The following is a 27,912-nucleotide window of genomic DNA, read 5'->3' as shown; positions in this document are numbered from 1 at the left end:
TGTTACCCCCACAGAGGGTACACCTAGGAAGAAGGTTATCCACAAATTTGGGGTAACCAAATCCTTGGCAGATTTAAAGTGGCCATTTTAAGTGGCCATTTACTCCAGATTTCTAATTATCATCCGGTTTACAGGGGGATGAGAACGTGAAACAAGGTTGTCAATGCTGGACGTCCGCTGTGCAGAAACAGAACATTCGAATTGCCTTCCAAAAGTCAGCATATGAGGCCCACGTGTTGGCGTTGAATTGTGTCTCTCCACCGCCCTCAAAACTCATATGCAAAAATCTCAACTTCCATGACCTCAGAATGAGCACTTATTTGGAAATAAAGCCACTGCAGTCGTTAAGGCCATACTTGAGTGACACGGGCTCCTTTCTTATCCAACATGGCATGTCTATAAAAAGGGAAGATTTGGACACAGACACACATAGAAAGAACACCGTGTGAAGATTGGCAGTATGTTGCCACGAGCCAAGGCAATTCCAGAAACTGAGAGAGAGAGGCCTGGTACAGGTCCTTCCTGAGCATCTTCGGAGAGAACTTGGCTCTGGGGATGCTCGATTTCAGACTTCTGTCCTCCACAGTATGTGGTGAAGCAGTTTGTCATACTTCATTACAGCAACCCCAGTAAAGTAACCCGTTGTCCGCACCCTCCCTCCTTCTGAGCCAGCTAACTTGGCATTAAGTCTTAAGGGAACCATCCCTTGTTGGGAACATTCTAGGATGGTCCCTTTCATCTCCCTTCTATCCACTGCATCGTGGTGCTGGACCCTCCCTCACAGACTGGGAAATCATCAGCTACTTTTATGTCGAGACAGCCAGAGAAGAGTTTGGCCAACCCAGGAGCCCTAGGGTACTGGGCTCTGTAACACACAAGGCTCCTTAGAGATCCCACACCTGAGTGGATGTTGAACATAGGTTCTCCTCTCACTAAAAAGGAACACCCAACTGGTCCCTTGGAGACCCTTACCTCACTCAGAGACAAGAGCTTCAGTCTCAACTCTACAGGCATTTCCCTTTATCATATCTATATCTATCTAAATCTCTGGGATAATGAAGTAAACCCCACCCCAAAAAAGGGTCTTTATGAGCCCATGTTCATCTCTCATTCTGAGGCAGCGTGAGCAGGAGATGCTGACACCTACCACTTGTTTCCTACCAGCTCATTCTACTTGACATAATGTATTCTTTCATTATGCCTGCAGATCTAGCATTCTGCCTCCAGCGTTCCTGTCTGTATCAGTTCCCCACTGTGAGTTGTGAGGGAGTCTTCGTTACTGTGACAGGAGTGGCCCCTGCATGTGCCAAGGATGGCCACTTTGGAGTGTGTCAGCTACCAGCTCAGAGCCTGTAGATCCTTCACTGACTGTTGACTGGAAAGGGGACAGCAAAGGCAGGAGAAGCCAGTGACAGACAGGTTCAAAACAACAGCTACCCCCACGCACCCTCCCTCACAATCCAGTCTCATTTGAACTTCTCACCTGCATGCCGATGCCCCAGAATGATTTCCTGGTACATGCAACACAACCACAAACCATGTCCTCTGATCCATTTTGGCATCCAGACTTGGAGGTACAAGTACACTGTTTTCAGAGTTCACCACAATTGGGCCAGGAGCTCAATAGGCTGGATTTCTCTTATAGCCATTCCCTATAATGGCTTGGTCTTGGGAGCCAACATGTTAGACTCTAAACCAGTAAAAAACATATTTGTCATCTATGGCAACCTAAATCTTTGAAACCTCATGTTTTGGTCATTTAAGTGCTGTCTCGCCAAGGTAGAAGTTAGAAAACTCATGTGTCTTGACTCCCTTGCAGCTAGGTTAAGACACTGACCTGAGTTCCAACAATAAGACTCACTAGTACAAGTTCTGAATTCAGAAGTGAGTGATATGCTCAGAGGATACCACCTCTAAGTAAGGGATGGAATGGAGTTAAGGGGTTCTTCTCAGTGTGGAGGCTTTGGTGCTCAATGATGTCATTATTTCTGCTACAGAAACTGTCATGGTAGCTGGTCATGAGTCTTAGCTCTCTATTCCTCCCCAAAATACCATAAAATATACACTCTTTTCTTTCATAAATCCCTCTCCAGTTTAAAGTCACAGTTGGTTGCAACTAGGCAAGCTGGCCAATACAATATGGAAAAAGGCTCAGAATCCAGGTCATCAGGCAGCAGTGGTGCTGACATTAGAGAACAGGCAGACAATGTGAGGTTATGGCCCTCAGTGCTCCCTCTTTTCTTGTGAAGAGTGCTATGCTTCATCATCCCCATCCTTTATCTTTAGAATTTTTTTTATTATACTATATTTATTTAGGATGGGGGAACAGGGCATAGTGCTTGGGTAGTAGTCAGAAGGCAACCTGTGGGAGTTGGTTCTCTTCCTCCACTGTGTGGGTCCCAGAAATTAAACTCAGCTGGTCAGGCTCAGTGACAAGCACCTTTACCTGCTGCGTCATCTTACCAGCCCCTATCCTTTACTCTTTAAAAAAAATGATTTAGATTTTTTTCAAGTGTGCATATGAGTGTTTTCCTTATATGTATGTATGAATATCATGTGCATGCCTTTGGAGGTCAGAAGAGAGCATTGGATCACCTGGAACTGGAGTTATGGATGGCGATGAGCCTGTGCATGCTGGGAACTGAACTCAGGTCATCTTCAAGAGCAACAAGTGCCGCTAACTGCCGGGCCATCTCTCCAACTCCCCTCTACACACATACACCCTTCACTTTTTTTTTTTTAATAAAGTTTTATTTTTCTAAATGTACAGTTGGTTGAACCTGTTCATGCATCTTCAGCAGCTGGGGCATCTCCACCCTTAGTGTATCTGGTGTAAATTACTTGGACTCTGAGCTTGATACATCCTTTACTAAGTAGCTCCAGGAGGGCTGCCCTGGCCAAAGAACCACAAATCTCCGGTCTCTTGGAGACTACTGCTGGAGTGATAAGCTTATAGATGGGAACTTCCTTACAGTTTCTCAAACATAGCTTTATCAAACAGGGCTAGGACACTGAGCTTGTTGTGAACTTCACCTTTGGACCTCTTCTTTTTGGCTTGACCTTCAGACTTGCTTACTGGACCTTTGTCTTTCTTGGCCAACTTTCCGGCATCTTTATTCTTGTCACCTGACCTTGGGTAGTATGGTGAAGCTCAGAGAGTATCAGCAACCATAGCCTTTACTCTTAGAGATAACAGCCAAGATAACTTTTTGCCCTGGAATTTAAGTGACACTTTCCAACTTACAAGGCATTGTGATATTCTCATGGTCCCTTACAGCAACCCTCTACCTGATAGGTTAAAAAATAAAATAAAATAAAAAGGCTCACAAAGTATAATCAGCTTGCTCAAGATTCAAGACCCATAGGCAACATAGCCAAAGGAGCCCCAGAGCTCTGGCTCTGTATCTAACATTTACCCCTAAATATCACAGTATGCCACCACTCCCCACACCTTGTCTCAATGCCTTTATACAACTGCTAAAACTTCCAAGCCATGTGCAAAACTGAAATACATCACTCACTCCCCAGGTGTATTTTTCGAGACTATCTTTGCTATTAAAGGCTACAGAGGTGAGAAGTTAAGAATGAGATCCCTGGGGGCTATGGGGCCTGAAATCATGAACCAGCTTGGCCACTGGAAACTGCTTGAGCAAGTTATTTATCACTGTTCCTGGCACTGCATTTCTCTAGCAGTGACAATGAGATTGTTGAGAGGAAAAAGTGAGTTTGTCAGTGACTTGACACGAAGTGGAGCTCAGGAAACATTAACCAGTCCAATGCTGCTGTGAACCTAAGACATGCAAGTCTTCAGAGTCCTCAGATAAGTATGTGAAAGGATAGTGTTTACACGCATGGAATCAATGCACATTAGCTTGTGTTAACATATAAGAACTGTATATTTAGGGCCACAACAAATTTTCAAACCATATAAACCCCATAAAGGCAGGGAGACCCAGAATGGCTTTGACCTCCCATCAGGTAGATCCTGACACTCTTTGGCCAATAAAGCAACCTCTTTTTTTTTTTTTTAAATTTCCTAGGAATTTGAACCCAGAGCCTCACACATGCAAGAACAGTACTCTGTAAACACACACAGAGGCCTCCTAGTGAGAACTTATTCAGGGTCGAAGAATCTGAGCTTGCTTTACCCAGCAGGGCTGCATAATGGGATGATTTGACCATGGGTGTGGTTACCAGGTGTTTTGAAGGTACAGTGTACCTTTTGTTTTGAAGCTTGGCTGTACAGTGTGCTTTGATCTTGCAAGGGAGAGGTCTTTTGCCTCTCCCCTTGGCATTATTATAAAAAGCCCTTTTGAATAATGAAGGGGCTGTTGGGTATTGACCCAGGCCCTCCTGAAGCTATCCTGTGTCTCTGTTTTTCTCCTCGTCATCTAGGCCTATGTTTCTATCTGATATTTTCTTATCCCTCTCTCCTCCACCTAAGAACCCTTCTAAAGGTGGATACTGGACTCCCACAGCACTCTACCATTTAATTGTATCCCAACCTCAATAAACCAATTCTTTGCATTGCTACTTCTAAATCTATACAGTGAGTATGGTTTCATTGAGCCCAGGTTGTCACTTAGACTCTTACCAGAATTATCTCCCTGCTCCCCAGAGTGTAGCACTCAGGGCCAGTGGCTACTGAGTGGGTTCATGATCAGCCTCTTACAGGTAAGGTGGCATTGAGTAAGAGTTCAGGCTCTGAAGTTAGAGATGTTGTAATTTAATACCATTTCAACATCTAACACTTGGCACAGAACGGGTGTTCAATAACTGTCACCCTTAGTTACTAGTTTTGTTACTCTGCAGTGGTTTATCTCATAATCCACATGTGCCTGGCCTCGGCTTTGACAGGAATCCAATGTCTGGACACTACCACTGTCCCTGAGGGTCATCTTTCCCAGCAGAACTCACCTTCCAGACCAGCCTTCCTGACATGTTTATGTTAGGATGGCATTCTGAGAGATGAATCCTGTGCTGTCCTGCCCCTCGGTCATCCTGCTTGGGTTGTGTTTTGAGGAAACAGATGGCAGAGAAGGCAGAGACAAGCCACCAGCCTTTCCACCCTTGGGTTCCCCCAGCGCCACAGCCAAGGGTGTTTACAAAGGGTGCAGCTACGTTTTTTGTTTGTTTGTTTTTGTTTTTTTGAGACAGGGTTTCTCTGTGCAGTTTTGGTGCCTGTTCTGGATCTTGCTCTGTAGACCAGGCTGGCCTCGAACTCACAGAGATCCATTTGCCTCTGCCTCCCGAGTGCTGGGATTAAAGGTGCGCACCACCGCCGCCTGGCAGGGTGTTTATAAAGGAAGAGAAAGAGGTGGGCTAGCAAAAGAGAAAGAGATCTTGGCCAGAAGCTGGGAAAGCGGGGAGGAGACCTTTGCCCTCTCCAGCCAGCGAATCAGAAGGAGGTTCCCCAAGGCATGAAGGGAAAAGAGTCAAGTCAGGGAGCCCTGACAAACCCATAGGACAGGAGCCAAGATCAGACCACACAGTCTCCCTATGCTTGATGCCACGTGTTGTGTATACATTTGTTTACAGTCAATGAGCCAACACTGCTTTTTTTTTTTTTTTTCAACACTGCTTTTTATTATGAAGCATCCACAGCAAGTACCATGAAGGAAAAGCCCAATAACACAGGAGATTCAAGTCGCAGGACTAGGGCCACCCTCTGTAAGGTGACAATTAAGCAATGACCTGAAGGATATGCCACCAGGGAACATGAAAAGATTGGAGCCTGAACAGGATGGGCATTTCATAAGGCCTAAGAGGAAATACGGTTTAAGGAAGACAGCACAGATCCTGTCTGTAGGTAGAGGGTCCAAGCGAGACCACTTTAGTAACCTATCTCCTTTTCCTGACCTGTAAAATGTCAATCTTCCCCAGGGCAGTCAGAATAATATCAAAAGAATAATGAGACCACAGACCAGCACAAAGTAGGTCCTTAAACACAGCCATTGTGTGATTCCTGTTGGCTCAGGCCTATCATCCCAGTACTCAGAAGGCTGAGACAGGAGGCGCCTCTCAAGTTCATGACCAGCTAGAGTTGCATAACCAGGCGCTGAGAGAGAAGCATATCTGATTTCTTCCTGCATCCCTCCCCCGCACAGAGCCAGGCACCTCTGAAGTGTTCAGTAAATATCTGTGGAGGTGAGAGCGAGTGCACCAGTAATTATAGTAACTAATAAACTAAAGAATGTTTTTTTGTGGTGGCCAGAGAAGTTAGCAGGTCCAAAACGATCAAATGACAAAAGGACAGGCCAAGAAAAAAAACCAAACAAACCATGCCCTGACTCATGCTCTCTCCACAAGTGTCTGAGTTTCCTCCAAGGCACGCTGGGGAAATGTCCACTCATAAACACACGGGCAATAAGATCCAAGCATCTACTCTTCCAATCATAAAGAACATTCCTAGGCTCCTGGGGTTTGTGGAGTATTATTTTAACTGGGCAAAGATGTGTTATATTTGTTTATGCTGCAGAGTATTACTTTAACTGTGTTACACCTGTGTCTGCTGACTCTGTTAACGATGTAAAGATGTGTTGTTGCATTTGTTTCATGATGTTAAAGATTTGTTGCTGTTTTACCTTGCCTGCCCAAGGCACCTGATTGGTCTAATAAAAAACTGAACAGCCAATAGCTAGGCAGAAGAGGGAAAGGTGGGGCTGGCGGGCAGAGAGATTAAGTAGAAGGAAAAATCTAGGCTCAAAGAACGAGAGAAGAGGAAGAGAAGAGAGAATGAGGGAGAAAGAGAGGAAGAAGCCTGGTGCCAGCCAGGCAGTTGCCAGCCAGCAGACACAGAGTAGGACATACAGAAAGGTAAAAAGCCCTGAGGCAAAACGTAGATGAAAAGAAACAGGTTAAGTTATAAGAGCTAGCAAGAAACGAGCCTAAGCTAGGCCAAGCATTCATAACTAATAAGAAGTCTCTGTGTCATGATTTGGGAGCTGGTTGGTGGCCCAAAAGAAAAAGTCTGCTACACCTGGGGGACAAGCAGCAGGTAGGTTTTACAGTCAGCATTTATTTAATGCACTACAGTTTGTACAGTACTTCCATGTCCACTCTATGCCTCTGTGAAGTCGGTAGGCTATTGGTTAGTCTCAGTTCTACACTGCAGATGAACAGGCAAGGGGAAGTTATGCACCCACAGCTAAGCAGTGAATCAACTAAGGTATAGTCCTAAATCCTGTGTCTTTTCCACACCACACTGACTCTTGTAGATGGGTGTGAATACCGCATGCGCTCAGGTAGGTAAAGCATCACACACAGAACCGTGACTCAAGTTCCAGCTGCAGCTAAGCCACGAGAGCAGTCCTGCCAAGCTAAGACCCCCTCCTACAGAGATGGTTCTTTAGCCGGCCAGCTTCCCTTGGCCAGTCCTACGAAACATTTATACCACTCAGCTTGTCCATTAACCCCGTAAGGTCTCAAATAAAGTTTAAATATAACTTTTGTGTCTATAATAATTTGAAGGACTTAAATTTTCTTTTTTAAAAAGTTGAACACTTGCCGGGCCGTGGTGGCACACACCTTTAATCCCAGCACTTGGAGAGGCAGAGGCAGGAGGATCTCTGTGAGTTCAAGGCCAGCCTAGTCTACACAGAGTTCCAGGACAGTCAGGGCTACACAGAGAAACCCTGTCTCACACAAAACAAAAAAGTAAACCCTCAAGCCAGGAGTGGTGGTGGTGCACGCCTTTGATCCCAGCACTAGGGAGGCAGATGCAGGTGGATCTCTGAGTTTGAGGCTAGCCTGGTCTACAATGCAAGTTCCAAGACAGCCAGGACTACACAGAGAAACCTTGTCGCAAAAATAAAAAAATATAAATAAAAAAAAGAAAGAATAGTAAGCCATTCTCCCCCCTCTCTACTCCTTTTCTAGAAGATGCAGCGCAGTGGTGTGGTTGTTTCAGAATCTTGTCCGCTGCTTTTCAGGAGCCACCAGGCCTCTGCTGAGTGTTCTTCATGGCAGCCGAAGGCCAGACTGAGGCCAGCCAATCGATAAGCACTGCTGGGCAGGCAGGGGTGGGGGTGGGGAGAGCAGACTGAATGGACCAATTGATCTCTGGGGACAGCCCAGGGCACCTGTGCCTACAGTCTGCAGCGAAGTAATCACCCCTACTCAGGGCATAGAGGCTCTGGGGAGGAGACACGGCTTCCTGGGGAGGCACAAAGCTAAATAGTGATGGCCTCAGGCCTGATAATCTGTCTTCTGGGTCACGAAAGCAAGAGCACCTTTTCCCAAGGCTGCCATCATTGTTAAAGATGTTCCCAGAAACTAGAAGTACAAAGAATCAGAAGAGGTTTCTCTGACCTCCCAGGCTCGCGCTTCTTTGCACATCAGCCTAAATGCTTGGAGATTCTTCTGTCTCATCTGCACTGTGACCCGTTTCTGGAAACACACTTGCTTAGAGACCTATGCAAAAATATGGCTTTGGGCCGGAGGCTGGGCAGGCCTTCCTCAGGTTCCTGCTTCCAGACAGCACAAAGTCATGGACGGAAAAGTGCCATGCGCACCACTGAAAAAGTAGACTAATATTTTGGGGAAGTTTTAATTTACTTCAATTAAGAATTCAGGGCAGCTCTGAGCAAAACCGAAGTAGGTGAGATGACTTTGTGCGGCGGCTCTCAACAGGCCTGTCTGGGTCCTCTGCAGGTGTTACCAGAGGACAGCTATCCAGGAGCACCTCTCACTGCCAGTCCCAAGGTTCAGCATTCCCCCTCACCCTCCCACCAGACCACACAGGGCACTGCCTGGGAGAAATTATCCCTAAGAATCAGTCTCTTGGTTGAGTGGCTGAACTAACTACTCCTTTTTAGGGGAATGTGTACACAGGCACGTCCACGTGCTGACATTTCTGACAGGTGCAGTGCATGGCTCTGTCGGTGACTTGGATCTAGGGGAATGTGTACACAGGCATGTCCACGTGCTGACATTTCTGACAGGTGCAGTGCGTGGCTCTGCAGGTGAGTAGGTGAGCTAGAGAAGTCAGCAGTCTTTTTATGGCAGGTCTTTATTTAAAAAGTAAACTCTGGGGAGCAGGGAAGTTCACAATTTTCCCACAACTGGCGGCTCACACCATTAATCCCAGCACTTGGAAGGCAGAGGCAGGCAGATCTCTGAGTCCAGGCCAGCCTGGTCTCCAAAGCAAGTTCCAGGCCAGCCAAGGCTACACAGCGAGACCCTGTCTCAAAAAGAACAACGAAAGTCTTAAGAGGCCCCACTCTGTAACTGGCAGTGATCCCATGCAAAGCCACACGACGGGTCACAACCTGCTTGAGGACTGGACGCATCCGGGTCTGCAGTCCTACTTTGCCAGAGCAGGCCTGGAGACAGGTTTCATAGTGCAAACAAGGTCGCTTCCAGGAAGAGACCTGGGTGATGGCAGGTTACAGGAGACATTTCTATGCGCCACCCATGACACCTGGCCTGGAAACAACTTTACTGATACCTGAGAGAAAGTGCTGGAGAAATGTTTTCACCAACCACTGAGCCTGCTCTACTAGGCAGACCACCCGAGGGCCAGATCATTTCTCTTTTCCTTATTCTTAAGCTGTGGGTCATCTGGGGCCTCATGACCCAGTGGCCGACCGCTGGAGAGGTCTGCAGCCAGGCAAGAAGACAGACCCAGAGATCAGGAGAAGGGCTTCTGCAGTGCACCTCCTACGTCAGTCCCAGCTCAATGTAGACGTCTCATCGGTCGAGGTCCAGAGCCTCCTGGGTCACAGTCCGGAGCCCAATGGAGAACAACTCTTCCCAGGGCTCCCGGATCCAGGCCAAGAGGGCTGCCAGCTGCTCTCCACACACGACACGGAGTGCCCAGAAACTCTCCAGTCGAGACACCTGGCAGATCAAGCAGTTGGCAAGGGGAAGACACAGGAGAAGACAAGGCAAGAGGCCCGGGGAAGTCCTGGAGAGGACTCGCCACCTTCCTCGGCTTTTCACGGCTCTTCCTTTCTTCCCCTCCCTCGGTCTTCGTGACTCTGCACTAAAGGGCTGACTCTAAGCCTTGAAGACGGTCTAGTCAGCACCGACTGCAGCCTCTGCAGGGCTGCTGTCCATAGGCCCGCCTCTAATCTTCCACGCTCTCGAGTCAATTCCGAGAACTGTGGAGGTTCAGTTCCTGCCTCCAACCCTTGTGACCTGTGCCCGTTTGTCACGTCTATGAGTCTTAGTTACATCATCTACTGCAGGGACAATAATGGCGCCTCCTCCTCATGCTGGAGTTGTGAAGGTCAAACAGCTGGCATACAGTGGGCAGGCTGATCACACCAACTCACACCAGCTAGGTATTTCAGTCCAGGGCTCCCAGGCCAGGACATGCTGACTGCTGACTGCTGCTTCCTACACGAGACTTACCCAAACCCAGGTCTTCACATCTGGACTCTGTCCCCACTGTATGCCTGCCCTCTCTCAGCACCATCCAGAATTGATACCCATTCTTCTAGACGTATTTCCACACTGTACACACACACACACACACACACACACACACACACACACACACACACACACACACACACGGGTACCTACCTCGTCATAGAAGATCAGCCGCAAGTCCAAAGGGCTTGTGCGATACAGCTGCACAGAGCTCAGACTGCTGAGTGGCTGCTGCTCCCGGACCTGCATCGAAGGGCCTGGCTCCAGAGGAGGGGCCTGCTCAGAGGCTTCCCCAGACACCACTGGAAGTGGGGATTCCGCCTGGGACCATGCAAGGTCTTCATCTAATAGGTATAGTGTGGACAGTGTCAGCAACAGGGACACAGGGCAGGTAGAGGAGCCTGCAGAGAGAGAGAGGCAAGATGACGGCTAGAGTGAAAGGCTATGACAGGCCTGGATCCCCAGGACTCGTGTCCCAACGCTGCCCTGGAGAAGAGGTAGGAGCATACTAAAGAGGAGGCCACACATCAGCACTATGCTTCCACGAACTCTAGGGACCCCCAACCATCCAAAGCCCTGAAGGCCTGTACTGAGGGAACCACCACACCAGTCAACCCAATCTAGGGCCCACAGCCTCTTGACAGGAGGAGTGGCACACAGCCAGCCAATCTACCACTTCAGGAAGGCTGGATGCCAAAGCTAAGTTCTCTGGACAGCGAAGCTCTGAGGACCTCCTGACCCCACCTGGAGAAGGGGGAGACACCAGCCTATCGTGCTGGGTATGCCTGCAAAGGCGAGGAGCCCAAATTCCAGACACTGGAATTACTCCACGGGCACTATAAAGGCAACAGGGGACAAGTCAGGGACAATATGGGGTACAGAAACCAGGGAAGCATCTGCAGCGTTGACCTTACCTTCAGCCAGGAAGGCCCGAAGGTAGAAAAACTGGGGAGCCTCTGCGGAAGTATCTTGTCCCAGCAATGGCCTGTGGAGACCACAACAGACACAGGAAGAGGCTCAGCCAGGGTAGGACGGGCTTCAGGGAATGGGAGTCGGTGGGTAGGCGTGGGCATGAGTAGGTGGGCAGGTGTGGGCATGAGTAGGTGGGTAGGTGTGGGCATGAGTAGGTGGGTAGGCGTGGGCATGAGTCGGTGGGCAGGTGTGGGCATGAGTAGGTGGGTAGGCGTGGGCATGAGTCGGTGGGCAGGTGTGGGCATGAGTAGGTGGGTAGGTGTGGGCATGAGTAGGTGGGTAGGTGTGGGCATGAGCACGGGGCTGTGTCTGGAGTCTGCCAAGAGAAGGCGTGGACCCCACCGACCCCTAACCTCCTGATGACTCACCAGAGCCGGTGCTGCGGGGTCACCTCCTCCTCCATGGCACTGACGCAGTTCCTCTGGGTGCGAGGCAAAGACTGCAAGACACCTGGATGGGGCCAGCCAGAGACAGAAACCCTCAGAGGCTCTGCAGTCCTCTATCTCAACCTCCCGACTCTGGCTAGTCTCTGTAATGTGGGACCTCGGAAACGTCTACTGTGGGGGCTGAGGGAGCATGACCTCAGTCGACCGGTGGGCATCCAACTGAGGAACCGGCCCTGAAAGCTTGACCTCCAAGTCCATCCCTCCCAGCCTCTCCCTCACCAGTGAGCTCCTCAAGGAAGGCCCGGCAATGCCTGGCATCTCGGGGCAGCAATACACAGCGGCCTGTCCCAGCTGCCCACTCTAGTCGAAGGCTCTGGCCTGCGAGGCCAAGCTCCATGCCACTCAGCTCCTGCAGGGGAATGGCCAGGGTGGGCTGGAGCCAGCTAGCAGGAGGCCCGCTGTGGAGGGAGCAGGAGGACCAAGATTAAGAGGAGGGCAGGGTGGGACTGGCAGGAGTTGACGCCGCCCCAGCCACACACCTGGTAACTCACCAAATGGCCCCTGTCACCTTCAACAGGTAAAGTCTGTGGTCAGACACAACCACAAGGCACAGAAACTCCCCCGTGTGGCCTGCTAACACCACCGGCACCTAAGGGGAGGGAAAACTGATAAGAAACCAGGAAACACAAGCAAGGAGACAGGTGCCAGACCGAAAGCGAGTTGCATCCCGCCCACTGTTACTATTGTGATCGACAGCCTCTCATCACTCTAGTTTTGACCCCGCTGTCTGCCCTCCCACCAGCCCGGGATCTCAACAGGCCGCCCAGTGTCCTCGAGATGTTTCCAACCTATCCCCCACACTCAGCCAAGACTATCTGAAGTAACGAACTTGACCATCACTCCCCTGCTTCAAATCCTCTGGGTAGTCCCTGGATCCTACCCAAACTCCCTGGCAGACACAGCAGGGTGCTCCTGAACAGCTTACCCTGCCTCCCAGACTTCCCGGAGGACACCTGCCTCTAACCCTAGTCACTGGCTGTCCTGTCTTTCCCACGAATCACCTTGTCTTGGGCCTCTGTACATTTACAGCTTCCTTCCCCAGAGCATGGACCCGCTCAGACTGGATTAGATGCCCCTCCAGGACCTTGCCCTGACTGCAGCAGCCTCACACTGCCTAGTCCTGACTCTCAGACTGAAACAAGACTGCAGATGGACACAAGGGAGTGATAGCATATATCTGTACTAACAGGAGGACCCATTACCAAGTGCCAGGTGCTGTGCTGAGCGACAAACGTCAGCTCTCAGCCTCCGCTCTGCGTCAGGAGCTTTATCCCTACCTGGATGGGGACAACTGAGCCTCAAGTATAAAGGAACATTCCCGGAGTCTAACAGCAGGTATCTGCTGCACCCGAAACCCAAGCCCTCGACTTGATGCCCGTGGCCATGGGTCAGGGGGTGGCACAAACCTTGATACAGCACTGGAACTCCTCCTCAGAGTCACTGAACACCTCGACATCCAGGAAGAGCCGGAGTCGGTGGTCCACAGAGCGAAGACCAGCGCGTTCAGGAGCTAGAGCAATCAAAAGGCCGTCAGCCTGGCTCTGGGAGGCCACAGCTCCAACTTACCTTCCCCCCATGCCCATCCCTCCCCCAAACACACCCCCACCTTGTTTCACCATACTCACTTGGGCTGAGGCTCCAGCTGCTACGGCCATGGGCTATGGACGTCTGAGGTGGGGTGCCATCAGACCCGCTGGGATGGCCGCTGTGGTTAGCAAGGTCACAGACAGGGTCAGGGAACCCAGAGGGAGCTGGTCGTTTGTCTCCCTGGGTCTGCTCTCTATCGGGGATCTCCCCAGACACAGCCAAGAGAACCACATGGTCACTCCCACAGTTTGGACATACAACAGGAGATTCTGCAGGGAGGAACAGAGACCCTGTGAGCCTCCCAAGGGCACACCCCACTATGTTGACCGCCCCCCACCCCATCCCGGTAAGGGCTAAGCTAGCCCATGGCCAACAGCCTCCTAAAAATACATCCCACCTTCTAGTTTCCAGGTCCTGCTCTGGCCCCCTCCCACAGCCTTGGGTTAATCAAGCACTGTAGTCCTTCACTAGCAACGCCTGAAAAACCAAAATCAGGAGCTAGGAAGATGGTTCAAACACAGTACCTCCATGCAGGCACGAGGATCTGAGTTCAGATCCCCAGTCCCCAGGTAAAAGCACTGTGGTGCCGTGTACTTGCGGGAGAGACAGGCCGATCCCTGGAGCTCACTTGGCAGGCAGTCTAGTCAAATTGATGAGCTCCAGGTTCAGTGAGAAACTGACTATCCCAAGAAATAAGGTAGAGCGTGACTGAGGAAGACTCCCAAGGTCAATCTCTGGCCTCCACATGCACACACATACTTGTGCACACAGCTACATGAACACATACATACAACATGTATACACACACACACACTAATTATAATGATAACAACACAGACAAAAACAAACGGGGTCCCTCATGCCAGTTGAGTCTAAATCCCAGATTTATTAACTAATAGATGGATAGTCGTGGACCAGTCATCTGCGATCTCAGCCTGACTACTACCATCTATAAGATGAGAATGAAAATCATGTCTGCCTCAAGAGTTGGCAGGATGGGTGAGTGGATGCAGGTGAAGAGTGAAGGATGTGGGTGAACAGTGAGGAGAGAGATGCTGAGTGACTACAGCATTCTAGGCGTGGGCTAGCCCCCACATCAATATTATCCTGGGGCAGCCCCACCAAAACTTTCCCTACCCATTCTGCAAATAAGAAAGAAAAAAATTAAACAACTTACACACCCTGTCCACACCTATATGGCTGGAGGTAATAACAGAAGCCACCATATATGAAGGAGCTTTGTTTTATGCCAGGGGCCATGCTTGGTGCTTTATTGTCACATTTAAATCTCACAAGAAAGCTGGGCAAGGTAGAACACACATGTAATTCCAGTATTTAAGAGATGAGGCAGGGGGACTATCACAAATTCAAGGCCAGCTTCAGCTACGTAGGAGTTTGAGGCCAGCCTAGCTATATGAGACATGGTCTGAAAACATCAAAAACTTTAAAAGAGAGATTCCACCACAGGAGGGCTGCAAAAGCCACAGTAGCTATGGAGGACAGCCAGGATCCAGAAAGGGCTGTGATACTCCACTGCACATCTGTAGCTCGGCCTGCTGAGCCTGCTAGGGCAGGCTCACAACAGGCAATGACACAGGAGTATTTTTCTGGAAAAAAATAACTTAGTCCTGTTATGTCTGCTGCCAAGAAGCGTGGCTGATCAAAACTGCATTCCCATAGCTGTTATCCAGAGTTCCCCCTCCTTCTTCAAAGCCCTTACTGTTTGACCTACAGTGGAGCAATCCCCATGATCAGAATATAAAGAGATGCAGCACAAGGTGCTGCATCCTCTCCAGCAGCTTTCGAGGTCAGTCAGGGAAGGACAACTTGTGCCCAACCCTAAAGCTGCTCACTTAACAGCCACTGCACTGAGGGCTCACGGGAGCCTGGCACTGGGCAGAGGGCTCACGGGAGCCTGGCACTGCACTGAGGGCTCACGGGAGCCTGGCACTGGGCAGAGGGCTCATCAGGCTTCATGCCACTCCTGAAATGTTACCCCCAAACAACCAAAAGCCGTCAAGTTATGAAAAAATAATGAGTATGGCTAGGCACACTCGCAAAACAGCACTCCCGACTCTGACAGGACCGTTTCTGATCTTTAACGCAGCAGGCGGGCGGTTGCATTTCTGCCCACTGCCAACAGTTGCCCCCACTCCCCTAAGGCCCTCTTCCCTGGGGTTCCCTCTGCACATCCCTCTCAGAGACACCGTCCCTGCTATGTGGGTAGGGAGATCAAGGGCACAGCTGGTACCTGGATTTTGAAACAGAGGCTTCCAGCCTTCCTCACTCTCCAGTCCCAACCTGGGCTCCTCTGGCTTGAACTCACAGCTGCAACGCAGACACTGGAATCTGGGCCCCCCAGGCTGCTGCTCTTTCTTCACACTGGTGAATGGGGCCAGCACAGCAAGTAGCTCCTGCAAGGGGGTGGGTCAGAAGGCAGCCAGCCAGCTGTGAGCAGGCAGACTCCAGGTGGAATTGCCCGGCAGACCCCAACCCTCCAGCCCGGACCTGCTCCCCCCGCTCCCCCAACTCCCCCCACTGGCCTCCGGATCTCATCACCTGGATGGCCTCGTGGGCCTCTGGCTCCAGCACTGCATAGCGACGCAACTGCCGATCAGGACAAATGTAGGCAAAGTGCAGAACAAGAACCGGAGCTCCAGGGCACGGTGGACCTGAGCCCTGTGCAGGAACAAAGACAACTCGGCAGTTCAGGGCTCAGAGAGCATGGAGGAAAACAGGGACACCAAGCCCTTACATCCTATCCATTCTTTAGCCCACCCTCCCAAGCCACACGCAACAGCCCTTCACACACCCAGAGCACTTCTTGGCTCCAAGTACTCAGAGAGAAGTGGAAAACACCCAGCCCAGTGCCTGGCACACAAGAGCCCACAGATTATCAAAGATGGGTTTGGACCCCACAACTCACCTCAGGCACCTGTTCTCTTGGCATCTCGGGCTCGGGCTCTGGCTCTAGCTCCGCTGCCACCAGGCTCTGCAGCTCCAGCCGCTCCAGAGTCCGAGCTGCTCGCAGCTCCACCTCAGATAAGTGGGCAGAAGTGACTCGGAGGAAGCATTCCTTGCCCTGCACACCCTCAAGCCCCTGCAGGGGACACACCAGCATGGGGCGACAGAGCTCTGCTGCAGAGAGGCCAAGAGAGAACCGGAGTGAAAAAGGGTCCAGATCCTCTGCTCTTCCATGGGAGGCCTTCTACCCAGTCTGGCCTCTCCACAGTCCTTCTGACATCTCAATACCACTTGTCTCCATATCCCCAATGGTCACAGGGCCCCTCACCTTCCACTTCCTTCTGCTCCTGCTCCTCTTCCTCCTCCAGGTCCTCTCTCGACCCCTCTTCTTTATCTCTTTCTTCCCTCTCTTCTTCGTGGGGCTCTGGCTCCACCCTGCCCTCCTCTGACACCTTCTGTGGTGATTCCTTAGTATCTTCCGCTCCCCCTGTGGCTGGAGGGCTGCATGCAGTCTCCAGGCCCTGGGCATCCACAAGAGGGCTGCTAAGGGCTGGAGTCTTGGTGGCGGCCAGAGGGGGGCTCCCCGAGGTCTCCAGGTGGCTCCTGTACTGCAGCCAGTCACAGCCAAACCGCTCCCGGAAACTGTTCAGCAGCTCCAGTTCCCGGTGCGGATGCACAAACCATTCTGGGATGGAGAAGGACGTAGAGCTGAGGCCCTCCCCGGACGCTAGGTGACCCCAGCCTCTTTCTACGGCCATTCCTCAACAGGCCTCCCCTCCACAGTATGTCCTCAGGTGTGCCCTAAGGAACGCTGTGATGATAAGCAATCCAGAACCACACACACCAAACAAAACTTGTGGAGGTTCACAAAACATGGCTACACATCTAAGACCCTGAGATGCCCTGTAGGAAAAAAAGCCTGCTCCACTTTGTTTCACCTTATACAAACTTCCCAAACGGTTCTGGCCATAACATCTCTTTATTCTACAGTCTTTAGCACCCTCTGAAATCTGTGTTCCTTAGGAGAATGCTGCCTGGAAGCAGGCCCTTCTCTTTTTTTTTTTTGGTTTTTCGAAACAGGGTTTCTCTGTGTAGCTTTGCGCCTCTCCTGGAACTCGCTTTGGAGACCAGGCTGGCCTCGAACTCACAGAGATCCGCCTGCCTCTGCCTCCTGAGTGCTGGGATTAAAGGCGTGCGCCACCACCGCCCGGCACAGGTCCTTCTCTTTGGCCTAAACTAAAAAGATAGCGGGCTGAGGGGCCCTCCACAATAACCCATACCACCCCCAAATCAAGTTTCTCCTATGACACCTACAAGGCAACATCCAGATTAGAGAGAGTTGGAGGGAGGGGAAAGGGAGTGAGCAGGGAGGGTCCACTTACCAGCTGGGGAGGGATCCAGCGTTCGGAGCTCCGGGTCTGTGTCACTGGGTTCAGAGATGCTAGCCCGCCTCACACGGACTCGGCTCTAGTTTGGACACACAGATGGGGTTCTATGAAAGCCAGAGCCTTTAGCCTGGCCATCCATGGCCACTACCTAAACTATCAGAAAGTGCCAAGTACTAACAAGGACAAGGCCTTTCCAAGTACTGCTGCTAGCCTACCAAGTACCCACAACGCCAGTAAAGAGACCACCCAAGCCCAGGCACAAACCAACAGGAGACGCCACTTACCTTAACCTTACGAAGCGGGGCCTGGGCCACAACGCCCCCCGAGGAGAGGCTATCACTCAGCTCAGGGCCACCTGAGGTCTCAGTGGTACTCCCCACTGGCACGGACGGAGGTTGGGCCACGGAACCAAGCCCTGAAGATTCTGAAGCCTGGTGTGTGACAAGAGGAAGGAGGTCGGAACCAAGGGAGCACCTCGGCCTGCCTGAACTAACCAGGAGAGGACTCTACTTTCCACTGACCGGGAAAACCTTTCCTACCCTGTCTCCCGAGCGACTGCCCTCCCTCCGTGTCATCCAGTGAGTCCTCCCTCACCCCACCCCCACCAGACTAACCTGAAGATCCTCCAGTGACAAAGCCTCGCCATCCAGCAAGAACTGTGAGAGAGAAAGCAGACAGCAGTGCCTGAGACAGAGCCCGGCCAGCGACTCCTCCAGGTATTAACAGCACCACAGGGTGACTAGGCCTTTGCCTCTCACTCAGGGATGGCAAGGGGGTAGAGTCGAAGAAAGACAGACACCAGGTAACCACTCACGCCGTGAGCAGCATCTCTGGCCCGAGGTGACAGGTACTGAGCAGTGGCCGCACGGTGTGCCGGGTGGAACCACAAGGGGTTACCTTCCAGATAGAGCTGAAGGGCAGAAAAGGAGACTGAGTGAGCCAGAGATCCTCCCAGACCTGAAGGTGGCTCCCAGGCCCATAAGGCATGCAGGTCTCACCTTACGGAGCTCAGCCAGCAGCCACAGTGGTGACAGCTCCATGTGTCCTTCTAGAAGGTTATAGGCCACATCGAGGTGCCGCAGGTTCCTCAGCTGCTCCAGGCCTAGGACAGAGGAGAGAAGGAAGAGGCCTTGTGGAGGCATGCTGGGGACAAGAGAGTATGGTTGTCTGTATGCTGAGGACAGAGGTAGGAAAAGGGCAAATCTTTGCACCAAAGTCCTACCTCCAAGTCCTCAGGAGGCTCTAGATCAGCGGTTCTCAACCTGTAGGTCCTGACCCCTTTGGAGGTCGCATATCGGATATTTCCATTATGATTCATAACAGTAACAAAATTAGAGTTGTAAAGTAGCAATGAAAAAATGTTATGGTTGGGGGTCACTGCAACATGAGGAACTGTATTAAAGAGTCACAGCGTTGGGAAGGTTGAGAACTCCTGCTCTAGATGTAGGTGGTCTATAAGCCAACCTGAGCCACACCCATCCAATTCCCTTCCAGACTGACCCCACCCTACACACACTTCCTGCTTACCCTGAAGGCTCCGAAGCTCATTGGCTCGCAGAATCAAAATCCCCAGGGCAGTCCCTGAAGGCCCGACTCTGGGCACCAAGTGCAGGTGGTTATAGGAGATGTCCAAATGGTACAGCTCGGATAAATCCTGGCAGTGGGTGAGGAGACAAAGGGTCTCAACCTGACAAAGCTCTAGGCAGGGTCCTCTGCGCCATCTTCTCAAATCTACCTTGGCCTACAGAAACTGCAGACACAACACAAGCGATCTGCTCCACCCCGCACTGAAAGACCCGAACAAACACTAGCACGTTCCTAACAGTTCCAGGCTACACCCCATGGGGACTCCAACCTACCAAGTTCCCACCTAGGAGAGGACAAGGCTCTGAGGCACTCTCAGAGCAACCAAAGAGATCCTGTTTGTTTCAGCCACCACCTGAAGACAGGGCTAATCTCTGAGGGACAAGCGGGACCTAGCCAGTCAGTGCAGTCAGTGAGACAACCCGGATGCACTTCCTATGGACCCACAGCCACTTCCCAACTTGTAAAACCCCAGTTCTTGGGTATGCAGATGACCCCATGCCGTTCTCTACCTCTTCATTCTCCATTCAGTTCACTGTGAACCCTCTTCCCTATTTTGAGAATTTATTTCTCATTGAAGTATGCCCTTACCACTTTAACAAGTACTCAGCATTATTACTATTATTATTATTATTATTATTATTATTATTATTATTATTATTATTTTTCGAAACAGGTTTCTCTGAGTAGCCCTGGCTGTCCGGGAACTCACTCTGTAGACCAGGCTAACCTCAGACTCAGAGACCCGCCGGTCTCTGCCTCCCAAGTGCTGGGATTAAAGGCATGTGCCACCACCGCCCAGCAGCCTTATTTATTTTTAATGGAGGACAGAGAGGACACAGGGAAAAGATTCGTCATTGCCATCAAATCCACCACTTCCAAGCCACACACTAGGCTAAGTAACATAGGGTACTCTTTACGAGAACTCCCGTGAGCTCCACTTTGCAGTGAACAAACCAAGAAGCTAGTGATCTGCCCCAAGTCATCCAGGTAGCCCAAGCTGAGATCACAACTGCCTTGGATGCTAGAGGGGAGACCCACACACACAGTCCTGACTCTCAGGATGTGGCTCCACCTAGGGCCGAGAACAATGTGGAGTAGGAGCTAATCTGAGAGTGAGTGAGCGCAGAGCCATCCAAGGCCCAAGCCCGTTAGCTCACACTCACCATCAGGAAGCCTTTGCAGTCCTCGATATGATTGTGGCTCAGGTTGAGGAAGCGAAGAGCTGACAGGAGACGCTGAAGGGACAGGAAAAAGAGGCACACAAAGGTTCTTCACCCAAGGATACCTGTCTGGAATTCCTCCCAAAGGACCATCCTTCCCCTGGGGGAGGGGCACTCACCAGGGAGCTGTCTAAGTTGGTGAGTGCATTGTAGCTGAAGTCTGCAGAAAGTAATGCGAGCCAGGGAAGGGCAGAGCAGAGGTCGCCACCGCAGGCCGACAAGAGCTCCTGGGTAGGAGACAGGCACATCTGCTACTTCATTCTCAACCTCCTCCCCAAGCATGCTCTATCATCCAGTCCATCATTCATATATACCAGGGTCTACCTGGAGACTCAACCTCCTCCCCAAGCATGCTCTATCATCCAGTCCATCATTCATATATACCAGGGTCTACCTGGAGACCCACCCTCCTCCTCCCCAAGCATGCTCTATCATCCAGCCCATCATTCATATATACCAGGGTCTACCTGGAGACTCAACCTCCTCCCCAAGCATGCTCTATCATCCAGCCCATCATTCATATATACCAGGGTCTACCTGGAGACTCAACCTCCTCCCCAAGCATGCTCTATCATCCAGCCCATCATTCATATATACCAGGGTCTACCTGGAGACTCAACCTCCTCCCCAAGCATGCTCTATCATCCAGTCCATCATTCATATATACCAGGGTCTACCTGGAGACTCAACCTCCTCCCCAAGCATACTCTATCATCCAGCCCATCATTCATATATACCAGGGTCTACCTGGAGACTCAACCTCCTTCCCAAGCATGCTCTATCATCCAGCCCATCATTCATATATACCAGGGTCTACCTGGAGACCCACCCTCCTCCTCCCCATGCATGCTCTATCATCCAGCCCATCATTCATATATACCAGGGTCTACCTGGAGATGCAGCTTTGAGAAAAGCTCAAGTCACTGTCCCTAAGGAGTAGACTATGGGGACCACAGGGAGACAGACACTAGACTATTTATACAGCTTGGTATGACTACATACAGACAGGTGTAGACTGCTGTGGGGTCACAAAGGACAGAGGGAGGGAGAAAACGGGAAACCACAAAGCTTGGTCTTCTGTATTTCACAGGACAAGGCACCAGGTCCACCCTTCACCCTCCTTACCTCTAGTGCCTGGATGCTCCTGCTACAAACCAGAGACTCTAGCTGTGAGTAGACGCTACGGAGGCCACACAGGCTCTGGATGGGGACTCCTCGAAGCTGGTGCAAGAGAAGAAAGGAGAGGAGGTAAGCAAAGCTTCAAAGAAGACAAAGGCCTCGTCTCCACCTTTTCTGATGGGAAGGAGGGAAAAGACGGCAAAGTGCAGCTATAGTTTAGGGAAGTGTTAATGGAAAAGACATTACCGACGAGCCATGGCACATTCACACCCAACCTCCCACCATAAGAGGCCACCTCTCCATCCTCACACCCAAGAGGCTGCTTTGCACTAGGTTCTACCCACCCATATGCTCCAACACTCCCTCACCTCCAGCTGCCGAAGGGACTTGAAGGGGAAAATCTTGATGGGCCCTGGAAGGCCAACAGCAGGGATGTGAACCAGCTGAAAAAGGAACCCTCAGGTTACCGAGGCATGGCAGTCTCCCTTCATCAGCACCATTTTCTCAACACCACCACCCACATCACTGACATCATCTGGATCTCAGCTTCACAGCCTTCTCACACTCTATTCATCCCCGGCCTCCATCATCCCCTAAGGCTCTCGGAATATCCTGTCCCCTTGCCCCTCTTAGGACCTTGAGTGAAAGCGTTTTCTGCAGCACGTCGAAGAGGAACTGAAGCTGGAGGATGATGGGTGAGTCGGCAGGATGGGAGGGAAGAGCCACAAAGCCTGTCTGGCCAGGGCCCCATGGCCCCAGGTACAGTTCAAACACTCTGTTCAGTTGCTGCAGTGTGCCTGTTACCAGGCTCAGTGTGCTACAGCCAGAGAGAACTTCGTCCCCTGTAGAAAGAAGGGCAGACAGGAAGGAGGAGAAAATGAAAGGTCTCTCCTTCTGGGACCCTGAAATATACCCACTCTCATCCGTATTGAAGATAGTCCACTGCAAGATCAAACTTTCTACCCTTTCCCAGCTCAGAAGTCTTCCATAGCTCCCCATCTTAAAAACAATCAGACCCCAGGCAGTGGGGGCGCACGCCTTTAATCCGAGCACTCAGGAAGCAGAGGCAGGTAGATCTTTGTGAGTTCGAGGCCAGCCTGGTCTACAGAGTGAGTTCCAGGACAGGCACCAAAACTACACGGAAAAAGCCTGTCTTGAAACCCGCCCCCCCCCCAAAAAAAACCCAATCAGACAAAAACAAAAAAACAACCTAGCTTTTCACCCTGACACAAGAAACTGCTTCACTACAAGACTCCAAGGGAGTCTTTCCAACTCCAAAGAGCCTAGGTTACTTACAGTGTTGGAAATACGGCCCACTTGGTCCACAGCTCTCTCATTTTGATACATCCCCTTGTACTGCCAAGCTGAAGATCAACCTCACCCAGACAGCCTTCTCAGTACTACCTCGGGGGGGGGGGGGGGGGGAACGGGGGGGACACGACTGGGGAGATGACCCAGTCAGTAAAGCATTTGCTGAGAAAGCATGGAAATCTGACTTTGATCCCCTCCATCCACCTGAGGGTACAAGGAATAGGAAGACCCCTAGCCAGCCTCCTTAATCAGCAAGCCCCAGGTCTCAGTGAGAAATCCTGTTGCAAAGAACAAGGTAGACAGCCCCTGAAGAATGACACCTCTGGCTGCCCTCTGGCCTTGACACAAGGGTGCCCCCCCCCAAATAAAAGTATTTAAAGATGTAACGCCACTGAGCTTCCACACTGCAATCAAATCACCCACTTTCAAACAAAGGCTGACTGTATGTTGATCTTTCTTTCTTTTCCTGGTTTCAAGAATGACATGCACATTTATAGGAATTCTCAAACAATATTGAAATGCATGCCACTGTCCTTAGCAGCACTGAATATTTCTATAAAGCTGTTCCACCTAGTGAGACTATTAGTCCTGTGAGGACATCTTTCAGGCACTTTCCCACTCATCACTCCATCTGGAGAGTACAGTTACAAGCTAGCTATGAAGAAGTGTTTTAAAATATATTCTGAAACCAGGCGTGATGGTACACACCTATAATTCCAGAACTTGGGAGGCAAGGGCAGCTGAATTCCAGACCATTGCTACATAATAAGACCTTGTCTCCAAAATGAGAGAGAGAGAGAGAGAATAAAAATCAAGAAGACAAAGAATATTGCAGAAGTCAGGTGTAGTGTCACACCTCTGTAATTCCAGCTTTCCCCAATGTTTATATTTCTATAATTATAGTACAATTATCAAAACCAGAACATTGGTGTTGATGTAATATTCAGTTCTATGCTGTTTGTGTATATGATGACAACCACCACCACAATAAAGACACAGAAAGTATTCCAGTCTCATAATAATTTTCATGCACTCTATGATTCCTAGCCCAGGAGCCATGTCAGATTTTTGCAGAATAATAATCTTACAATCTTGCATAAAGATTTTCTATGAACTAGATACTGAACAGTATAGACAGAGACATGATTCAAGGAGTCCCTCAGAAGCATAGAAAAGGCACGGCATGGGAGTAATTATTGATATAAGCCAGAAAATTAAATTGTTATCAAGAGACTTCTCAGTCCCATCATGGGAGTGTAGCGATAGAGGGCACTGATGTTAACGAGGTAACACATGCCAAATGACTCTGCGGCCTCATCTAAATCTCATCATTATTTCCCCCAAAGAACTATTAACCTCACCTTACAGATAGGAAAACTGAGGCTCCAAGAGGAATCTCTCCTTTTTGTGTGTGATACTAGGGGTTGAAATCAAAGTTGTGTACATGCTAAGCACATGCTCTGCTACTGAACTATATCCCAGCCCTCAAAAAATGATCTTGACTGTGATCATCCAGATGATAACTAAAACATCTTTGATATCAAGTCAAAGCCTGTTTCTACAACTGATGCCAACCATGTAACAACAAACAACACTGTGAGCTTCACGATGCCCAAACACCGAGGGAAGCAATTATAGTAGCACTACCTCTTTTGAACATGTATTATGTATGACACACTGCACTAAATAAGCTAACTAAAATGCTGATATCGTTAAGTACAATCACTATGATAACCTACCTGCGAAAAATACTGAGGCTCTGAAAACCTATCCAAGTCTGAAAGAGGGTCAGGACTAACCTATGTGGGTCTCACTCCACATTTTAGGTGTTTAAGGTGCTATACTTGGTGGCTTTCTATACACGTGATTATGTTCTTGTCTCGAAGCGTTTAGTCCAGTAACGATCCCTTCCCTTTGCAGAAGTAAGTGGTACTAGTAATGGCTAACCTTTAGACTGTCAAAGACAGGACTGTAAGCAAGGCGTCACAAGGAACACACCCCAGAAAAAGAAAGTAATGAGAAGACTGTAACACCTCGTGACCCCGCCGGCAGTGACTCAGTGACTCCGGCGTTTCTGGAAGGCATGGAACTCACCCACAACTTGCAAATCAGATAAGCCGGAAGTCCACTCACCCGAGTCCCGCAACAGCCCCGCGAGCTTCCACACTACTGAGTCCCGCGGCGCGGTCGTCATAGCCACAGGGACGCGGGGGGCGGAGCCTGGTAAAAGGGGAAGCGGAAGAGCCTCAGGTGGGCGGTGGCGACCAAAGCCCAGAGCTTTCGCGCAAAATGGAGACGTCGCGTAATGGAAAAGGCAAGGATCAGCTATAAGAGAACGTCCTCTCGGACCCCCTCTCCAAGGGCACAGGGCCTCGGGAGCCCATAGACTCACGCAATCGGCACTCCAACCTTGGCTGCCAGACTCCTTAAGGACAGGAAGTCCCGCCCCGGAAAACAGAAGAACTACCGGAAAGCCCGCCTCCGGTACCGGAAGCCACGCCCTGGGTGGGCTGATGTGTCCGCCGGGACCTGAGGATGCAGGACTGAACCCCCGAGCGGGGCCCCCGGCTCCAGCCTGGCTCTGGGCGGCTCCTCCGGCGGAGGGGGAAATCTGACTCCATGTTTGCAGACAGGGCGGGGAACCAAAGTTTGGAGAAATGGGATTTTTTTTTTTTTAAGTAGGAAAAAAAACCTCATCCAAAACAAATACTGGTTTTCCAGTTGCGAAGTTCTTCAGTACCAGCCGCCAGGAAGGGCTGAGGCCGGCCGGGATGCCCCCTTCTCGAATCCTCTTTGCTGTCGTAGTTCTCGATCTCCAAACTTAACTATTTTTCCTTAAGGTTTAGCACACTCTCAAATTAGCCCCTTGTCTGATCTCAGCGCTTTGGAGGCAGAGGCAGGTGGAGCTCAATGAGTTCGAGGCCATCCTGGGGTGCACAGCAAGCTCCAGGTCATCTTCGGCTACATAGTGAGACCCTGTCTGAAAAAAAAAAAATTAGCCACTGGTTATGAACCACCTGAACCCGGTTCTTTCTTTCTTTCTTTTTTTTTTTTTTTTTTTTTAATGTGTTTACAGCTCAGGACACCCGAAACAAAAAGTAGTTTTCCTAGGTTTGAAAATAAGAAAATATATTCACAGAGGTTAGGTTATTTACCTTCAATGAGTAACAAAAACAAGACTGTTCAGTTTTCTAGCGTCCAAGTTGCCGTTGTAGCTTTTACCCTGGTTCCTGGAGTGGCAGCTGACATCAACTGCTGGACTACATTAGAAAAAAAATTCTTTAGACGCGATAACTAGGGCTTGGAAGGGGGATGTCTTTTATGAAGCACCCCTTTCCACTACAAGCAAGTGAAAATGAATTGTAGGACTGGAGAGATGGCTCAGTGGTTAAGCGGTTGTTCTTCCAGAGGACCCGGATTCAATTCCCGGCACCTACGTGGCAACCCACAGCCATCTGTTAAGTCCAGTTCCAGGGGGTCCAACACCACCTTCTGACCTCCATGGGCACTGCGTATGCATGGTGTGATTAGGGTCAGCCATCTTTATCGCAAGTTGTCAAATTTGGAGCTAGAGGTGTAGCTCAGTGGTAGAGGGCTTCTCTGGCATTCAGAAGCTTCCTAGATACAATCTCATGGATCCAGCACATTTTGTGCAACTAATAATCCCATAACATGAGAATTATCAGTCCCTGTTTATTGATCACCTGAAACTGGCTTTGGGGGAGAAGGAATTCTCCCTTTAACTGTCAAGTCAACTTCTCCTAGGCAAAACAACAACAAAACCTGATGTCCTGAGGGGGTGCCTTGGAATCTCTTGTTTTTAGCCTGGCCTCCCCAGAGCACAGTTATTGTCTAAGAATCCTCCCTTCGTGTGGGTAGCCAGTTTATGCTACACTGCAGTGCTTCCAGGAAAGTAAAAGAGAGAAGACGGAACTGTAATAGGGAGAGAAAACTGAGCTAAGAGAAGCAGGAACGGGAGAGTAAACAGTCCTGCTTCCATGCTCCTGGTGAGGCCCACTCCCCCTTCTGTCCTTGGCTTGCAGGCAAGGCCTTGGCTGCCTTCCAAAGAATTTCCCTCTCTCTCTCTCCCTCCCTCCCCCTACCTCTCTCTCCCTCTCTTTCTCTTGCCTAAGTTACTTTGGATGTACTTCTGCAAATTGTTACTTTAGAAAATACTTTTTTTAATCAAAGGGAAAAAGAAAATCCTGTGTCACAAAAGCTACTAAAATGAAGCAGGCAGACTTTGAGAGGCTGTCAGATCCATAAGAAAACAAAGAATTGGAAGGCCCTGAAAGTGACCCGGCCAATGAAAGCAAATCATATTCCTGATGAGAAAAATCGGGGTTATAATGACGTCAATTCAATACAATTTGAATCCCAGCCCCAACAGGGAGATTTCAGAAATTGACGAGTTGATTCTAAAATCCATCTAGGAGACTAAACATACGTGCAGAGCCAAGAAACTTTGAAGGAAAAAAAATGTAAACAAAGAGAGGCACTAACAGAGGCCTTGCCCTAGCAGACAGTGAAGTGTCCTCTAAAGTCACAGCGACCACAGCCATGTGATAATGATGATAAACGTTAATAGATCAGTGGGACACAGAGCAGAATAATGAGAAATTCAACTGTCTAGGGAGAACTACCTGTCCATCTGGAAAAAGCTTGGTTACTTTCATCCTGCATATGAGATTCCAGAAATATAAAACAGCTAAACATTTTCTAAGATCAACAAATAAACAAATCTGAGTGTGATGGCACATCCTGGTAATCCCAGCACTTAGGAGACTGAGGCAGAAGGATTGGGAGTTCCAAGCCAGCCTGGACTACAATAGTGAGGTCTAAATTTAAAGAAAGGAGAGAAGGAGAAGGCATAAGGAAAGGAAGAGAGGAGAAAAGAGACAGACAGACAGAAACTGATTGTCAAGGGTGACGCTTCAATTT

General features: G+C 50.0%; 1 protein-coding gene and 1 pseudogene across 2 annotated transcripts; both read right to left on the bottom strand.

Annotated features, from left to right (window-relative positions):
- Window positions 1-137: 137 nt before the first annotated feature.
- On the bottom strand, window positions 138-3,251 carry LOC128118025 (40S ribosomal protein S25-like; annotated as a pseudogene).
- Window positions 3,252-8,991: 5,740 nt separating this feature from the next.
- Stk11ip (serine/threonine kinase 11 interacting protein) lies at window positions 8,992-25,415 on the bottom strand. 2 transcript variants are annotated; one of them, XM_052749967.1, is made up of 25 exons: window positions 25,364-25,396; window positions 25,105-25,191; window positions 22,297-22,502; window positions 22,029-22,103; window positions 21,667-21,762; window positions 20,661-20,768; window positions 20,485-20,556; window positions 19,262-19,388; window positions 18,733-18,836; window positions 18,549-18,644; window positions 18,349-18,390; window positions 18,019-18,165; window positions 17,729-17,813; window positions 16,675-17,031; window positions 16,309-16,520; window positions 15,942-16,061; window positions 15,634-15,796; window positions 13,421-13,651; window positions 13,202-13,305; window positions 12,287-12,384; window positions 12,015-12,193; window positions 11,718-11,799; window positions 11,292-11,362; window positions 10,531-10,778; window positions 8,992-9,840 (listed from the first exon to the last, which is right to left on the bottom strand). In XM_052749967.1, exons 2-25 carry the CDS (start codon window positions 25,163-25,165, stop codon window positions 9,691-9,693), a joined length of 3,234 nt encoding a protein of 1,077 aa, XP_052605927.1. In that variant the 5' UTR covers window positions 25,166-25,191; window positions 25,364-25,396; the 3' UTR covers window positions 8,992-9,690. The 2 variants fall into 2 exon arrangements, with proteins under 2 accessions (XP_052605927.1, XP_052605928.1); XM_052749968.1 differs by lacking the exon at window positions 22,029-22,103 and having other exon boundaries at window positions 25,105-25,415.
- Window positions 25,416-27,912: the final 2,497 nt, after the last annotated feature.

This window comes from Peromyscus californicus, unplaced genomic scaffold (assembly GCF_007827085.1).
Source record: "Peromyscus californicus insignis strain IS unplaced genomic scaffold, ASM782708v3 Scaffold_21__1_contigs__length_65335640, whole genome shotgun sequence".
Taxonomy (NCBI): Eukaryota; Metazoa; Chordata; class Mammalia; order Rodentia; family Cricetidae; genus Peromyscus; species Peromyscus californicus.
The sequence above is the reverse complement of the archived record's forward strand: the minus strand, read 5'-3'. Positions and strand labels throughout refer to the sequence as shown.

What these genes read in the sequence shown, in the direction of transcription:
- Stk11ip (XM_052749967.1), bottom strand. Translation starts at nt 25,165, where the DNA reads ATGACGACCGCGCCGCGGGACTCAGTAGTGTGGAAGCTCGCGGGGCTG. An exon ending in GGAGCAGAAGGAAGTGGAAG is followed by an intron (nt 16,521 to 16,674) that starts GTGAGGGGCCCT and finishes GCCTCTCTGCAG; the next exon opens with CAGAGCTCTGTCGCCCCATG. An exon ending in GGCTGATCTTCTATGACGAG is followed by an intron (nt 9,841 to 10,530) that starts GTAGGTACCCGT and finishes TTGATCTGCCAG; the next exon opens with GTGTCTCGACTGGAGAGTTT.